The sequence below is a fragment of the Mus pahari genome, chromosome 7 (genome assembly GCF_900095145.1).
Source record: "Mus pahari chromosome 7, PAHARI_EIJ_v1.1, whole genome shotgun sequence".
Taxonomy (NCBI): Eukaryota; Metazoa; Chordata; class Mammalia; order Rodentia; family Muridae; genus Mus; species Mus pahari.
In genome coordinates this window covers 30,205,046-30,223,871 of record NC_034596.1, presented here as the reverse complement: position 1 = coordinate 30,223,871, position 18,826 = coordinate 30,205,046, and the positions used below count along the sequence as shown (strand labels likewise).

General features: G+C 40.2%; 1 protein-coding gene across 1 annotated transcript in view; it reads right to left on the bottom strand.

The window, feature by feature from the left end:
- The window catches only part of Cog5 (component of oligomeric golgi complex 5), a 287,917-nt gene that overhangs the window by 266,790 nt on the left and 2,301 nt on the right, over positions 1-18,826 (bottom strand). The window contains exons 2-5 of the mRNA XM_021202362.2: positions 14,167-14,306; positions 8,822-8,879; positions 4,556-4,610; positions 3,969-4,038 (exon numbers count right to left, since the gene is read on the bottom strand). Coding sequence (XP_021058021.1) covers positions 3,969-4,038; positions 4,556-4,610; positions 8,822-8,879; positions 14,167-14,306 — 323 coding nt within the window. The remainder of the gene's footprint in view (positions 1-3,968; positions 4,039-4,555; positions 4,611-8,821; positions 8,880-14,166; positions 14,307-18,826) is intronic.

Here is an 18,826-nt window from a genome sequence, read left to right as displayed (position 1 = left end):
ATGAAACAAAGATTTGATTCTTTAAGAAAAAAAATTAGACAACTCCTTAAACAAACTAACTAAAAGACAGAAGGAGTATGTCCAAATTAGTAACATCAGAAATGAAAAGGGTGACAATAACAACACCGAGAAATCCAAAGGATCATTAGGTCACACTCCAAAAACCTCTGTTCCATAAAATTGGAAAATCTAAAAGAAATGGGCATTTTTCTTAATAGGTACCACTTACCAAAGTTAACTAAAAATCAAATAAAAAATTTAAATAGACCTATTAACTCCTAAGGAAAGCAGTCATTAAAAGACTCCCAACCAATAAAAGACCAGGGCTACATAGTGTTAGCACAGACTCTCAAAGAAGAATTAATACCAATACTCCTTAAATTATTCCACAAAATAGAAACAAAAGGGGCATTGCCAAAATCATCTTCTGAGGCCACACTCACCCTAACACCCACACTACACAAAGACTCAACCAAGAAAATCATAAATTTCCCTCATGAACACTGATGTAAAAATACTCAGTTTTAAAAAAAAACACTTGCAAACTGAATCCAAAAACACATCAAAAAGATAGCCCAACACAATCAAGTAGGCTTCATCCCATGGATGCAGAGATGGTTCAGTATATAAATATCTGTCCGTGTAATCTACCACATAAACAAACTGAAAGGAAAAAACCACATGGTCATCCCATTAGATGCTAAAAATGTCTGACAAAAACCCAGCACCCACTTCATGATAAAACTCTTAGATCAGGGATACAAGGGATATATCTACATTTAATAAAGGCAAGAAACAGCAAGCCAATAGCCATCATCAAATTAAATGGGGAGGAACTTAAAGCAATTCCAGTTAAATCAGGGATAAGACAAGGCTGTCCACTCTCTGCACGTCTTCAATATAGTACTTGAAGTTCTAGCAAGAGCCAATAAGACAACTAAAGAAGATCAAGGGGATACAAACTGGAAAAGGAAGAAGCCAAAGTATCACTATTCACAGATGATAGGATATTATATATAAACAACCCCAAAAAATCTACCAGGGAACTCCTATAGCTGATAAACATCAGCAACATGACTAGATATAAAATAAACTTAAAAAAAAAAAAAACCAATACCCCTCCTATATACAATGATAAACAGGCTGAGAAAAAAAAATCAGAAAAACAACACCCTTCACAATAGCAACAAGTAATAAAAAATATCTTGGTGTAACCAAGCAAGTGAAAGACCTGTATGACATGAACTTCAAGTCTTTAAGGATTTCAGTGAAGATATCAGAAGATGGAAAGATTTCCCATGTTCATGTGTCAGTAGTATTAACATACAAAAATGGCTATCTTACCAAAAGCAATCTACAGATTCAACACAGGTCCAATCAAAATTCCAACACAATTTTTTACAGACCTTGAAAGAAAAATACATCCATATTTACCACCCTGCACAAACTCAAGTCCAAGTGGATCAAAGATCTCAACATAAACAAAACAAAAAAGCCCAGGTTAGCTGAAACAACAGTGTACAATAAAAAAACATCCAGAGGTATCCCCATCCCTAATTTCAAGTTGTACTATAGAGCTCTAGTAATAAAAACTGCATGGTCTCCATATATGAATAGACAGGTTGATCAATGGAATCGAATGAAGCCCCTGAAGTAAAGCCACATGCCTTGGACACTTGACTTTTCACAAAGAAGCCAAACTTATACAATGGAGAAAAAGAAAACATCTTGAACAAATGCTGGTGTTCTAACTGGATGTCTGCATGCAGAAGAATGCAAACACATCCATATTTACCACCCTGCACAAACTCAAGTCCAAGTGGATCAAAGATCTCAACATATAGCCAGATACACTGAACCTCACAGAAGACAAAGTGGGGAATAGCCCTGAATCCATAGGTACAGGAGACAGCTTCCTGAACAGAACACCAATAGCCCAGTCACTAAGATTAACAATTAATAAATGGGACCCCATGAAACCAAAAAGCTGCTGTAAGGCAAAGGACACTGTTAATTAAACAAAGTGCCAGCCTTTGGAATGGAAAGTATTTTTACCAACTCCACAACTGACTAAGGACTAATATCCAAAATATATAAAGAACTCAAGAAACTAGATAGCAAAAAACAAACAAACAAACAAACAAATAGTCCAATTAAAAATGGAGTACAGATCTAAACAGAGAATTATCACTAGAAGAATCTCAAATGGCTGACAAACACTTAAAGAAATGTTCAATGTCCTTAGCTATCAGAGAAGTACAAATAAAACAACTCTGAGATTCCATCTTAGATCTATCAGAATGGCTAAGATAAAAACCACAAGTGGAAGCTTGTGCTGGTGAGGATGTGGAACAAGGGGAACACACCTCCTTTGCTGGTAGGAGTGTACACTTGTATAGCCACTTTGAAAGCCAATATGGCAGTGGGAATCGACTCACCTTAAGACTCAGCTATACTGCTCTTGGACATATACTCAAAGCACACTCCATACTACCACAAGGACACTTCTCAACTATGTTCATAGCAGCTGTATTTGTAATAGCCAGAAACTAGAAACAACCTAAATGTCCTTCACCTGAAGAATAGATTAAAAAAAAGTGATACATTTACACATTGGACTAATTACTCAGCTGTAACAAACAATGACATCATGAAATTGGCAGGCAAGTGGATGAAAATAGAAAAGATTATTCTGAATGAGGTAACCTAAACCCAGAAAGGGAAACATGGTATGTCCCCACTTATAAGTAAATTATTAGCCTTAAAGGAAAGGATAATCATGCTATAATCCAGAGGCAGAGAAGCTAACTGACAAGGAGAGCTCAAGGAGGGATGCATGACTGTCACTGTGAAAGGGAAATAGAATAGACACTGAAGGTGGCTGGGGGTGGAGGGGTCTGGATTGGAGGATGGGGATGGGAACAGGAGGGATCAGGTGAAGGAAGGAAGGAGGGAGAGTACTGGGAGAGACAACTAGAATCAGGAGAGGGGACATTTCTGGGACAAGCTAGAAACCTAGGGCAATTGAAACTCCCAGAAATCTATAAGGGTGACCCTAACTAAGACTCCTAGCAGTGGGGGGATATGGAGCCTGAACTGACGATCTCCTATAACTAGGCAAGACTTCCAATGGAAGGATTGGAACACCAATCTAGCCACAAAGCCTCTGACCTACAATTTGTCCTGCCTACAAGATGTACTGGGGTAAATGTGGCACAGAACATGAGGAAGTGGCCAACTGGTCCACCATCTTGAAACCCATGCCATGAGAGGGAGCCCACCCCAACACTACTTGGAAGGCCAGGGCACAGAGGCTGGAGAGCCCAGAAACCTAGGATAGAACCAATCATGACTGCCAAAACAACAAACAAACAAACAAAAGTCAATGAACTAATTCCTAATGATATTCTGCTATACTCATAGACTGGTATCTAGACTAATTGTCATCAGAGAGACTTCATCCAGCAACTGTTGCAAACATATGCAGAGACCCACAGTCAAACACTAGGAGGAGCTTGGGGAATCCTGTGGAAGAGTGGGAGGAATGATTGTAGGAGCCAGAGGAAGAAAACCCACAGAATCAATAAACCTGGGCTCCCAGAGGCTCAGAGACTGAACCACCAACCAGGGAGCCTACATGAGACTGACCTAGGCCCTCTACACATATCTAACAGTTGTGTAGCTTGGTCTTCTTGTGGGACTCCTAATAGTGGAAGCAGGGGTTGTCTCTGACTCTCCTGCCTGCCTTTAGGATCCTTTCCTCCTACTGGGTTACCTTGTCCAGCCTTAATAAAAGACAAAGTGTCTAGTCTTATGCAGCTTGGTATAGCAAGGCTGATTGATATCCATAGGAGCCCTGCCCTTTTCTGAAGACAAAGAAAGGAGATTGGAGGGAGGGGTAGGGGGTGGGGAAGGAAGAGAGGCTGCAGGGAGGAACTGTAGAGGGAAAAGCAGATGTGAGAACCTACCTGAAGTCTTGCCAGTTGTGCAGTACGGGCTACTATTTTATTGTATGGTTCAACAATTTTTGATTTCATCCTAAGGCCAAAAAAGGAAAAAGAGTGAGAATAAAATCATTTTCAAAACATCAATGAGAGACTGGAGAGATGGCTCAGTGTCTAAGAATGCTTGCTGTATAATCATGAAGATGTGAGCTCAGACCTCAGTATCTATGTAAAAAGTTGGGCATTGCTTTGCTTAAACCTGCAACCTCATGCTATATAGGGGGAGACAGGAGGATCAATAGGGCTTACTGACCAGCATCCTCACTCCAAGTTCAATGAGAGTCTCTCTCCTTCTCGAGGGAATAGGGTAGAGAGTGATACAGGATAACGGACATCTATCTTTGACCTCTACACACATAGCCATACACACATATACTCCAGATGTCACATGCATACATAAATACCACATTCAAGCACAAATAAATAAGTAACCTAATAACATATCTACCTACATACACACACACACACACACACACACACACACACACACATATACATATAATGGCTAGATATAGTTTTATTTCATATATTTATAAAGCTAAAAACAGTACCTATCAACAGCTCCCTGTAAAGCTCCAATTCTCGTCTGCATCATCTGAAGAACACCTAGGAACAATAACAACTCATAAATTTATAAATTTATAAATTTACAAGATTCACAATGGAGCAAAAAAAAATCAAACACAAAAATTTACATAAATAGAATCTTAATATTTTTCTATCATCATGATGCAAACAATCAATATAACTTCTATGTTCAGTTACAAAAGCCAACAACTAGCCTCCACCCTCCAATCACTGATACCTGGCCCATGACAGAAGCCTGACAGGAAACCAGGTATGACTTCTTACTGCTTACAGATTGCTACTTCACGGTGAAGAAGCTTTAGAACTAGACAGCGCTGAGGTCTGCACAAGACTGTAAACACACCTAGGCACTGCCCAATTGACACTTGTTTAAATTTAAACTGTATGGCAAACTAACGTTATACATATTTACTACAATTATTTTTTAAAATCTTTAAGTAATATTTAAAAGTTCATACTGGATTCTTGCTTAGAATCCTTCCATAGTACCTCTTCATACCTGTATTAAAGCTACAGTCCACAGCTTGTGTTCTAGAGGCCATGGAATGCAGGCTTCCCACTGTCCCCCTAGTTGCTCAGTTGTGTTGATGTATCTCTCAAGCCTTCAGCTTCAGTCACCTTCGTTCTCACCTACATTCTTTCAAGGACTTCATTCGATCCCAATGTTTAAATGCTACCCTTTTCATGAAAATTGACTTAACTTACACATACATATACAAAGAGGGGTGAAAGGGATCTTCTTTATATCTGAGTATATGTGTGTACAGACATATACAACTTCACGCCCTAAATTCTTGCCTGTCAAATGTAATATGTCAAAAGTGATTTCTGCCAAGTCATAATCCTGTGCTTGTCCCATTTCAATAACTCACATCCAGTTTAGCAGACCAAAATCTCAAGAATGACTGTGGTGCCTCTTCTCTCAGCGCTTTCACCCACTTGATGAATCATTTCAGGTCTGCTTCTGTTTTACTCCCATCAACTGTTTTTCTATCCACCACATCCTCAGCTATTCTACTAGTGGTGTCATCCATACAACCAGCAGGGAAAATTACTAACAACACCAACCTTGTCATATAATACTCTGATTTAAACTCTCTAATGGTTTATTCCTACATTCAAAATAAAATTACAGAAATTCATCTGTGATTCTCTCCCTCATTCACTTCATTCTGGCCTTGCTTCTAACCCTAAGGCATACCAAGTTAATTTCTGCTCCAGATTGTTCCCTAAGCTTTCAACAGTTTCCTCATCCACAGCACAGTTCCTTCTTATCCTTCAGATTTCAGCTCAAAATACTATTTTTCTTCTCAGAAAAGCCTTCTCTGATCATTAAAAATAACAGGGACTCCCTTTCCTTTACTTAATGGGTTTTCTTTGTAGGACTTAAAATTTTCTGATTGTCTATCTGTACATTTTTTAATTAGCCTTACCATCTGAAATAAACATTCTTTCATAAGGGCAGTGGTTTTTGTCTATTCGTTATACATACACAGTATCAAACAAGTACTCAACTGTCCTTTAATTGACTAAATGAACTGAACAAATGAGAATGAATTCTCCTTTAAAATAGGTTGAATAACTGTACCTCCAAAGGGCTTACTTACTTTTTTTTTTTTTTTCAAATACAGGGGGAAAGATAACCAAGTTAGGATTAAGGATTAAATTTTCATAGTACATTTTTCAGCATCTCAAATTAACATTCCCTGGGGCCTCAAGTCTCTATAGGATTAGGTACATCTTCTCCAACTGAGGCCAGACAAGGCATCCCTCTGCTACATATGTGCTGGGGGCCTCAAACCAGCCCATATATGTTCTTTGGTTAGTAGCTTAGTCTCTGGGAGCTCCCAGGGGTCCAGGTTAGTTGACACTGTTGGTCTTCCTATGGGGCTGCCATCCCCTTCAGCTCCTTCAATCCTTCCCCTAACTTCCACAGGGGCCCCTAAATTCAGTCCAATGTTTGGCTGTGAGTATCTGCATTTGTCTCAATCAGCTGCTGCTAGGGCCTCTCAGAGGACAGCCATGATAGGCTCATGTCTGCAAGCATAACATAGCATCACATTAGATGGAGCTTGGGAGCCTTGTAGAAGAGAGGGGGTGGGGAGAGTACTGAGGAACTGGAAGGGGATAGGGACTCCACAAGAAGATCAATTAACCTTCACCCTTGGGGACTCTCAGAAACTGAACTACCAAAGAAAAAGGAAGCATGGGCTTGACTTAGGACCCTCACATATTTGGAACAGATATGCAGCTTGGTCTTCATGTGGATGCCCCAACAACTAGAGTGGGGGCTGTCTATGACTTTGTTGCCTGCCTGTGGATCCTGTTTACCTAACTGGGCTGTCTTGTCTGGCCTCAGTGCCTAGTCTTGCAGTGACCTGATGTGCCAGTGTGGGTTGGTACCCAAGGGGGCCTTCCCATTCTCAGAGGAGAAAGGGAGGGGGCAAGAGAGGAGGGGCTGTGTGAGGAGTCAACCAGCAGGAGGCAGGGGCTGAGATCTAGACGTGAAGTGAATAAATAAATAAATTATGGGGGAAAAAAGAATTCTGAGAAAGGAACTGAAGAGATAGAGTTCAGCCTTTAAAGGTTAAGAATCACAATCAGAAAAACAAAAAGGATCCTGGAAAAAAACAAGCATATTATAAAAATATACACATAAGAAAGCCATAATGAGGCTGAGTGTGGTAGTCCACTCCTTTAATCCCAGCACTCTGGAGGCAGAGGCAAGTGGATCTCTGTGAGTTTGAGGTAAGCCCAGTCTACACAGTGAGTTTCTGGGCAGCCAGGGCTAGACTGTGAGATTGTCTCAAAAGAATTAAAAGAGATTTAAAAAAAATTAAATGATTTAAGTCTTAATGAGAAGTATTTCTATTATAATGATAACCAGTTAATCAATGTACTATATCATTTCACAAGTGAAAATTATATTATTTGCTTTCAAAGTTACCATTAAAATATTACTGTTCTTAGAAACTCATAAAACAGTTAAGAGATTAAAATATAATTTCCAATATTAGACCAATACTTAAGGACTCTTAACTTCTTCAAGAATATAGCTCAGATTTTTAAGTTAACAATCAAACTATCATTTCCCAAAACACGAAACTAAGTCCTTTCACAGGGTGCAAAACACCAGAGATGTTGAGTTAAGCTCATTTCTTTGACACAGTGAGAAACCCTGTTGGAGTATCACACCAACATCATCATTTAACGTTCTCTGGATACATGATTAATAATAGTTATCCAAACACGAGTGCCCTGGTTGGTTTTGCCAATCTGACACCAGCTAGAATCACCTGGGAAGAACCACCTCAGTTGAAAATGCCTCCATCCACACAAGATGGAGCCTAGAGGGCATTTTCGTGATCAATGCTTAATGAGCTCTGTCCACAGTAGAGGGCACCATGCCTTGGCAGGTGGACCTGAGGAGTATAAGAAAGCAAACTGAGCAAGCCATGGAGAACAAGTTCAACAACTGAAACATTTGAGTAACTGAACAGCACTCCTCCACGGCTCCTGCTTCAGAACCTGCCTCAAGTTCTTGTCATAACTTCCATCAGTGACAAAGTATAAAATGTGAAATTTTTAGCTGAAATAAAGCCTTCTTCCCCAAATTACTTCTGGTCATGGTCTTTAGCGCAGCAATAGAAACTCTGAGATAGCAAGTAATAATAAAAACATAATTGTATCATTTCATACTTATAAAATATAATCAGAAAAAATTGCAAAGTTCATAAATGATTTAGTCAAACATGAGTCACACAAATAAAACTCCAATGTGTTATCTGTTTACTATACTCCCACTGATAAGAATGCCAAAGAAAGGAAAAAAAATACATAAAAATTCACACCTACTTCCACTACCTATTCTAACAAGACTCATTATTTTACTGTTTTAATTAACTAAGCTTATAGGAGTATTTATATATGGAAGCCTATTTTAACCACTTTCCTCATAACACAATACTACTTGGGTACACATTAGTATATCTGTGCCACACATAGGAAAACCGAGGCACAGCAAAGATAACTCTCCCAAGCAGTGATCTGAACAGGTATGGAAGTTTTCACATTGTCTGTCTGTTGCTTTACACCTTTCTGGTCGAGCTCAGTGTCTACAGCACAGTCTGTATGGCCAACAAAATCTAAAAGTTCATTCTAGCCAGTCCTCAAGCTCAAAAAGCTTGTGGGTCCCTGTCTAGCCCCATCTAAGGATAAAGAAAACGTACCTTCCAAAGACTCAATTCCAGTTGCTTGTGCCAGTAAATCTTCGTGTCTTGCAACAACCTGAAAAATTCAGAATGAAAAATCAGCATGTGCTCTGATTAACTATTTTGTCACCACAGGGTAAAATCCAAGACCTCCCTTGACATATAAAGGGAACAGATAACACACACACACACACACACACACACACACACACACACGCACGCACAAGTTATAAGATATGCTTGAGATGGGTTATAGCAGAAATACATAAATACAGTAAAAGTTCAATACAGAGCAAAAATATATAGTGCTAACCCTGTCTCAGTATGTCTGGGGTGCTGACAAAGTATACCACAGCCTAGGTAATATACAAATAAGAGATTCATTATCACAGTTTGGAGGCTAAAAGTTCAAGACCGAGGGTTAACAAACTCAGTATCCACTCATCATCAGTGGTGTCTTCAGTGTCCTGACATAGAGGAAGGATGAACAATCTCTCCTATGGGACTCTGCCAATTTAGCAGGGTACACATCACCTCCCCAAAGCCCCATCTCTTCAACTATCACATTGGGAATTAATTCAATATGTGAAGATAGGAATATATGAGGTTGTAGCTTATTTGGGAAAGTGCGTGTCTGGTATACATGAGGCCCTGGGTTCAATTCCCAGCAGTAAAAAGAAATTCAGTTTGCAACATATGATCTAGGGAAAATACAAACTTGGGCCATGGCAGACTCTCTGCTTTCCTAACTACATTAAATAGAATTGTACAAACTAGGACAAAGTCATTACTTTTCTTGTGCTTTCCCTTTAAAGAACACTTTTGGAATCAAGTTTGTCTTTGTTCTTGGACTTAATTCAGCACTAACTCCATATCCTAGAAACTAAAATTCCCAGCAGCTATCTAACCCTAGATAGCTCCCTGTGTCAACTTCTCTGTGTCACAGAAAATCCTTTTCCCTACTGAAGATTGGTATTTTGGTGGAAATTTGGGGAATGTGGATAGCTAAAACACAAAGGAGGGGAGGTGGACTGTGAGTTAAAAGAGCACACGTAAGACACTTTGGTGCATTAAGAAATCATGCAGTGGGGCTAAAGAGACGGCTCAGGTGTTGTTCTTACATAACACCCAGGTTCAATTTCCAGCACCCATATAGAGGCTAACAACTGTTTCTAACTCCAGTTCCAGGGACACCAACACCTTCTTCAGGCCTTCACAGATACACAGCACATACATGGTACACAAATATACATGTAAGCAAAGCATACATACACATAAAATGAAGATAAATAAAATGAAAAGAAATCATGCAAATACTAGTAATACTGTAGAAACCCTATTATGTTGTTTTGTAACAAAATCTCAATTGTTCCATTTCACCAATGAAGACTCAGAAGTCAGATGCTGGGATGAAAACTTACTAGCTCAGAGAAAGCACTCTGCTAAGCAGAGAAGGCGCGCAGCTGACCCTTCTCCTCGGCTAATGTCCCACCAGGAATTCCCTCTCCCACATTGCCTCAAGTAACTTTTTCAAACTCAATCTCTCCCTTCTACTTCTTATCCCTGTTTCTATCATTCCTCTTCACTCCCTCTTACTCTCTCTGTTTTTTTTTTTTTTTCTCTTAATAATCCCTATGTTCACTTCCTGATTGCTTGCTCTTCCTCTTGACCTATGGTTGACTTTATTTAATCCTGTATACAATATTCAAGCAGAAAACTCTTAAAGGTGTGTGCTGGGACTGAGCTATACCATAACTACTAAAAACGGGTTTTTCCAGTAAATAACACACTCGCGGGTTCACAGTGTGATCAAATCTCCATCATCACTAAGATTTTGCATCCTTTCACAGAGTAAGAAGCTCTCCATCTACTCTGTGTACTAAAGTTCCTCCTCAACAAAAGTGGGGCAGTGAGAGATAGTCTGGTCCTCAGTTGAGCTAGAGGCTTTGAAGCCCCAGAGACCCTGAAGGGATGGTAGGAGCTTCGCCTGCTCCCAGGCACCAGGCCCCTGTCACTAACTGCAGCTCCCCATAGATTTGTGGCCATCAGTCACATTCAGGCAACACCCCATACAGGAACCCATGTGGAGTTCCTCCACATGTAGATGAAGCATCCCTAACATCTCAGACAAAGACAATAGGAAAAGAGGCGGTGATGTAGGCTCAAGTCAGAGACCACTATACTAATGAGGTACCTTTAGGCCTGGAGGGCATAGCCAATAAACTTCCCTTCCCAGACATTCCTCCAGGTAACAGGTATTTAATCTCAGGCCCACCCTGAGAAGTGGGGCATGGTTTTACACATCTACTTCCCATCATGGCAAAAAATGATCTGTAACCACAGACTGACTCTTTTCATCGGGATCCACCATGGGGAACCATGGAGAAGGCCTTTGCCTACAGAGCTGCTGTCTAGTCTCCTATAGAAGGCCTCCCTGCACTCCCAGCAACAAACACCAGCTATCAAGCCAAGGACAATCACCAAGGGACCAGCAGGAATTCCTCCCTTTTCCACCTGGCCCCAAGCTATATCCAGCCCACAGGGCTCCCAGTGACACCTGGGTGTCCCAAGAGCCTGAGAACCAGATGGTCTCCACCTTGTTGCAGATGGGTGGAACCTGTAACCAGCTCTAGCTGTCCTGTGCCTCAGACTGGCTTTCTTACCCCTCGCACAGTCCCCAGGTTTCCCTATAGCCCAACACCCGCCTGGAGATGGTGTGGGATAGGCACAATCAAACTCTCTGAGTCCCACCTCCCCAAGCAGCCATGCCCTGTGGAAGAGTGGACGCAGGACCCACAACTCTAAAAGCAAAGACCCATTCATGGGTGCCTTCATTTTGGCCACTTCTGAAAATCACTGTCATTCTATAGCTTCCAATAAATATCCTTCATTTTATATTTTTTCTTTTTCTTATTAGATATTTTCTTTATTTACATTTCAAATGCTATCCCAAAAGTCCCCTGTACCCTCCCCCGGCCCTGCTCCCCTACCCACCCACTACCACTTCTTGGCCCTGGCATTCCCCTGTACTGGGGCATATAAAGTTGCAAGACCAAAGGGCCTCTCTTCCTAATGATGGCCGACTAGGCCATCTTCTGCTACATATGCAGCTAGAGACACGAGCTCTGGGGGTACTGATTAGTTCATATTGTTGTTTCACCTATAGGGTTGCAGACCCCTTCAGCTCCTTGGGTACTTTCATTGGGGGCCCTGTGTTCCATCCAATAGCTGACTGTGAACATCCACTTCCGTGTTTGCCAGNCACTGGCATAGCCTCACAAGAGGCCACTATATCAGGGTCCCTTCTGTAAAATCTTGCTGGCATGTGCAATAGTGTCTGGGTTTGGTAGCTGATGATGGGATGGATCCCCGGGTAAATTATATTATTTTAAATACAAAATTTGTTCACTCTTTCCCATCATGATCACTTCATGTAAGTGTTAACTATTTTTCGTCTTTTATCTTCAAAGGCTTATATATTTCAATACTTGGTCCCCAGTTGGTAGAACTGTTTGGGAAGGATAGGAGGTGTGGTCTTGTTTGAGGAGGTGTGTCACTGGGGGAGGGCTTCCCAGCTAGCTCTCTGCCTCATGCTTGCAGAGCAGATGTAAGCTGAGCTGTTTCTCCAGCACCTGCCTGCCTGCTGCCATACTCCCCGCCATAACGGTCATGGATTCTAACCCTCTGGAACCATGACCTTCCATCCAAATTAATTGTTCTCTATTATAAACTGCCTTGGGCCTAGTGCTTTGTTTTGGCAATAGGAAAGTTGCCATCGGAAGACTAAATTATTTCCAGATTATTCATGTAGTCATCAATGAATCTGTCTTAACAAGAACAATTCTTTTAATTTTCTATTCTCCTTTATTTTTTGTGACACCTTGGAAAGGCTGAAAAGCTAAAAATTACCCCTTTCATACACTCCCTTGCTGCCAATAAGATGACTTTTCAATAGATGTAGAAGATAAAAGAAAGGTGAAAGCTACCTTCCTATTTGTTTCAGCTAGTAACCAGTGACATGAAGATGCACAGACAGCAGAGGAAACCATATTGATTGTTCCAGTGTTTAGTCACAAGACTCTAGACTCAAACGTTTACCAGTAACACAGGAGACAATACTCTATCCTGCAACTATGACACTTTATTCAGTTCAACAACTCTCTGTCCATCAACAACTCCATAAACAACTATGTGTTAAGGGCCTTTCTTTCAATTCCTACAGCCATTCTAGTTCCTGTGTTAAGACCTAATGGATGATAAGTCTTTTGGAACTTTAATCATGTCACTGATATTTCCACTACTTTAATCACATTCTTTCATTCTTCTATTTGATGAGCATTATCCAATTTTGCTTCTAAAAAAATAATTGTAACAGGTTCAGCTCTCATACTAGAACTCAGAGACTATGACTTCATATATCTATAAATAGACAGATTGATAGACTGATTGATAGATAGATAAAATTTGTTCTTCTAGGGAGTGTTAATTTTAAATTCTCATTAATTCCTACTATAGAGGCATTGCATGAGAGAAGAAATATACCAAGTGTAAAAGGGAGACAAAAATCTTGAGAGTCTCTGGAAAAACCTATCCCCTGAAACTCTATGCAGAATTTAAGCTGATTTCTCCTGCTCCTGCAAAACACTTTGTACCATTTCATTTGACAGTTATTCCTGTCTGTATCTGTCACTAAGTCCAGAGTCCTTGGAGAACCGAGGAATGTGTTCTCATTTCTCTACCAACAGCCTAACACAAAGCCTAGCATTAAGTGTCTTCTAAATATTTATGTTATAACAAGAAATGAGAAATTTAAAGTTGAAGTGACCTTAAAAGTCACCACAATTCTAATAAGCTATTCTTTTCACTAAGTAAGAAACGAAAACACCAAAAGTTAACTGAGTAAGTCTCATGATATGACAGATCTGGACTTGTCAGGAAAGAGTTCATCTGAGTGTTTCTTCCAGAACTATCCAGACAAAAAGCAAATGTCACACTCTGCATTTAATAAAGTGGAAACACTGCCTGTGCAACATCCCAAGTTTCTTTATTCAAATTTTTCTACCACCAAAATTCCATTTTCTGTTATCATTATCAAAGGCATCCTATTTTTTCTTCCCCAAAACATTCACTGTAAAAACATTCAGGTAATAAACAGAAAGAGTATATGATTTCAGAAATATAGGTCAATTTGTTTTCAACTAATAAAAAGTAGCATACAGAAAACTTGCAAAGATGTAATTAAGAGATGCTGGTAAGTTACGCATTCGCTTATGGAAGTGAAGGTTTTAACAATGATGAGATGACAAAAAAATAAACTGTCACTTTCGGCTGAACAATCTCTCTGACCAGAAGACTGGTGTTACCTGTAGGTGTAGTTCTTTATCCAGCTGACTGATCCCTTGGGCAAGTTTTGCTAGTTGCTCAGCAATTACAGCTTGATGAATAGATTGGGAAGTGTAAGTTTTTACATCAAAGTCTTCATTTAAAAATTCACTATAACAGTCTAGGAAAAGAATAAAGGAAAATGTATCAACTCTGTGTTATACCAGTTATCAGACAATAGATCAATTATAATCGTACTTAGCGTGTTTTGAGACCTTCTATACACTAGGAAATGTTGAAGATGCTTCCTAGAACAATGAGGATAAACTGGAGCAGGTTGTGCAGAACACAAGTGATAATACTCTTAAGAGTGCACTATGTTCCAGGTGCTGATCTAATCCAAGTACTGACTCTGTCAATCCCCGTAGTCCTGATGTGTGGGGAAACTATCATTTTCCCTGCATCACAGGAACAGACCAGGGATGCAACTTTTCCAATGTTACTATCTGGGATTCTAATACAGAAAGTACAGCTGCTGTGACCAGGCTCTGAACCACTCTGCTATGCTTGTTTTGTTTTGTATTGGGTTTGGTTTGGGGTTGGTTTGGGGTTGGGGTTGGATTGGGTTGGGTTAGGCTGCGTTTTCCCAGACAAGGTTTCTCTGTATAGTCATGGCTATCCTGGAACCAGGATGGCCTTGAACTCAAAGATCCACCTGCCCTTGCCTCCTGAGTGCTGGGATTAAAGCATACATCAGCATTGTCTGATTTGCTGTTTTTCCAAATGCTTACTTTTAAAGGGAATCACAAGGCAGGAAAATGCTGAATAAAAGATTAAAATCACAACTATCATCTCTAACCATTTTTCCAAGAAAATGAGATTATTGTTAGGAACGATGCTTAAGAAAAACTGACTAATAATAACATGTATTGCTTCAGTGCATAAATACAGTTATAGATTTTATAACATGAATCTAAATTTTTAATCTAATTTTTATCTAAATAGGAATCTAAATTTTGAGTAAAAATAGGCAAACACTAACTTATAGGTAGCATTGAAATTTAAGACTTAAAGGTAAAATAGAAAAGGTGTGTTCAAACATACTGGAAAAAGAAATCATGATGTATCTTTTCTAAAATATATAAGGAATCCATAAACCCTTGAATAAGAAGATGAGGAAAATGAAATGCTAGAAATGAGATACACAGAACCTGCTTAAAGCAAGAGCTATATACTCCTAACCATGTACTGAGCTTGTCTATACTCATTACAACACATGCTCCACTAAGGGAAGACGTTTGCTTGAATGCCACCTCTCTCTAGAGCCTGAACAAGGCCAGACAAGGTCAGGTACTCAATACTGACTGAATGAATTAATCTGTCATTTAAAAGTATCACAGTGCTAAGAGAAAAACTGTCGTCGTCGTCGTCTTCTTCTTCTTCTTCTTCTTCTTCTTCTTCTTTTTTTTTTTTTTTTTTTTGGTTTTGGTTTTGGTTTTTGGAGACAGGGTTTCTCTGTGTAGCCCTGGCTGTCCTGGAACTCACTCTGTAGACCAGGCTGGCCTCGAACTCAGAAATTCACCTGTATCTGCCTCCCAAGTGCTGGGATTGAAAGGCGTGTGCCACCCACCATCACCCAGCCAAGCAAAACAGTCTTAAGTATTCTCACATTCTAACTATTCTTAAACTAAAGAAATAAAATATTACTACTTTAGCCCTAGTTCTGAAAATTGCATTTTCTTCCAGTTTGCCAAGTTTTTCTCAGAATTAAGAATCCTTCCCAGAAAATATAAGTCACTTCACACAGGTTTACCACCAGCAAATATCAAAACAACATACTTTAACATGGGTAATAAGTCTAGTAAAAAAGGACAATAGAATGTATGCATTAGGCAGAAAATGTAAAAGTAAGACAGATGAAGTTTCAAAGGAAGGCTGGAGGGCAAGTTGATAAAAGGCCTGTAAGACATGCAAAATCTTCAACATGTATGCTACTTAACATTCTAAAGCCAAGCAAGGACAGTATCAGTTTTGAGTTCTACAACAATGGTTCTAAATCCCTAAATCCCTAAAAAGGGATTTGTCACCCAGCAATATGCTTGACTTAGTAATGATTAGCTTTTAACAGCCAACTGTGACATTTTCAGGAATTCTTTGAGCCAGCTGGTTTTATAAGTACAGGTGCCTTTCAAACATTCACAGTAGGGGTATTTACAGCATGGAATACACAAATACTAACAAAACCAGGCCTTTTCTTATTTTCCAAGAAAGCTGGTTTACCAACACATCTTCCCCTGGAGAAGAATCAGAGAGGTAAGAAAAGCACAGCACTGTACTAACAGCCCAAGTGACACAATGAAGGTCCAAGTAAGACAGTGTCACTTAAGAATGTCAAGCAACTGACATATTTGGCCATTATCTGAACATGATAATGAGTAGGACCTGATAAGTTCATAAGGTAAAATAAACCAAAGAAAACTCCTAAGTTTCTATAATTAATGGGATATTCTTTATCTGATATAAGGAATTCAGTTTTGCATTAAGCTAGATGTCTGAGGCATTAAGTATACAAAGATGAGAAACAAGCCCCTACCTCCAAGAGCCTGGCGACTGCACAAAGGGGCAGCACTCATTTAACAGACTGCCAACCACAAGTAGCAACACGATCAGAAAAGGAGACTCAAGGATAGGAAGAAACTTACATTGTTTAACGTTTTCATAGAATATGTACTACTTGTTCATATGATGTTCATCATCAAGACAGAAATTCCAGTGAATGGCTAAAAATATAGTTCTATAATCCAGAAGAGAATGATGAATTTGTCTTAGTCTGCTTTTCTGTTGTGATAAAAACAGTGAGTGATCTTTGTAGAAGAAAATGTTTATTTTAGCTTACAGGTTATAATCTATCATTAGGAAAGTAAAGGTACTGTGAGAAATAAAGTTATGGTTTAAGTTTTAATTAGTGTGCCTAAGAGAGCCATAAAACGTAAGTGCCTCTACCCTGTAAGCCCTTTGTCCAAGGACAGAAGCTTCCTGAGATGCTGGAGACTGCTGTTCATATAAAACAATAAGTCATAAGTTTCAACTCCCATAAACAAGTTTGTTTGACCCAACTGCACCAACTGTATTTGATGACATGGAGGCAGGAAATACACAGGCTGGAAATATGTCAGCATGTATGTTTGCTTCTGATTAGATGTAGGCATGAGGTATGTGGCCAGAAAGCACATCAGGATATATTCTTGCCCCCGATTGCACCTGGTGGAAAATATGTTGTCTTAGGAGTTTGCCTTCATAAGCCTCGGCAAAATGTGACTTATTGCCATTTTCTGGGAACCCCAAGATGGACCTGACCAGAGTCCATCATCCTAGCCAGTATTTAATTAAAGCTTGTTTTACTTGGACAACATAGATTGGTTTTTTTTTTTTTCTCTTCATGATTCTCAGGTTTAACAGAAGAAACTCAAAACAAGACCCCCAGGGCAGTAACTGAAGCAGAAACCATGGAACATTTATTAATGTCTTGCTCTCCTGGCTCTATCAGCTACCTTTCTTATTTAATGCTCACCACCCAGAATGGGCTGGACCCTCTTGTATCAACTAGCAATTAAGAAGATGTCCCACGATGCAGAGGCCCACCTGGCGCATGAGCCTCCTGCCATGGAAGCTTCTACCATGTGCAAGTGTGTGGTGAAGAGATGGGAGAGAAAGAGAAGCAGAATGGTGTGAGAACTCTGAGAGGCGGAACTGAAAACTCACGGGAGGTGAGGGAAAGCCTGATGTGAGGAGCCTAGGCTGCCACCAAAGGACGTGGTGACGTCTCAGGCTGAGCTGCTAAGGGCCATGTCTGTGGCTATGCAGCAGCAGGGGTCTGTGTCAATGTCCATGGCCCATGTTACCACCAAAGGCCAGGTGAATGTCTCTGGTCTGGGCTGCTGCCTGGGACCACGATGATGTCCAAGGGCTGAGCAGAGCTGCCCCAGACTCACTGGCTGCAGCACTCTGGAGAATGGACCCCACACCTCACCTGGGCAACACAACAGACCTGGCTTTAATAATCAGTAAGAGCAGAAGAGCTGGCTCCACTCCTTGGCAACTCCAGCACTGGGTGAGCTAGTCTGGGCAGTGCTAGAGAGCTGGCCCTGCTGGTGTGGGTGTTGAAGAACTAGCAGGCTAACCAACTCAACTGTCACCCAGGCCCAGATCCAGGACTTTGAGTTGGCCCATACCAACATCTATGAACTGATGGAGCTTAAGAAGGGGCCAGCCCTACAGATTCAAAACTGCAGGATCTCCATGAGGGCAACAGGATATCCAAGAGGCATCCTAGTTAGGATCCAGAATAGATAGTGTAGCAGAAGCCAGAAGCCTCGAACCAGACCAGTGACTGGTTGCAATGAACATCTGTCAAGTAAAGAAGTGGACAAGGGGGTATGCTGTGGACACGCTGCAGCTTCCACAGCAAGATTTTTTTCCTTAGGGAGGAGATTGTAAGGGTGGAGGGCAGATACAAAGGAACATGGAAATGAGTGGGATTGGGGTATATGATGTGAAATTCACAAAGAATCAAAAAAAGCTATAAGAAAAAATAAAGAAAATGTCCCATGTGTAGATAGGTCAGTAAGATGAAAGTGATTCCTTATGAGGTTCTCACGTCCCAGCTTACTCTACTGTGTATCTATGACCAACACAGAGATT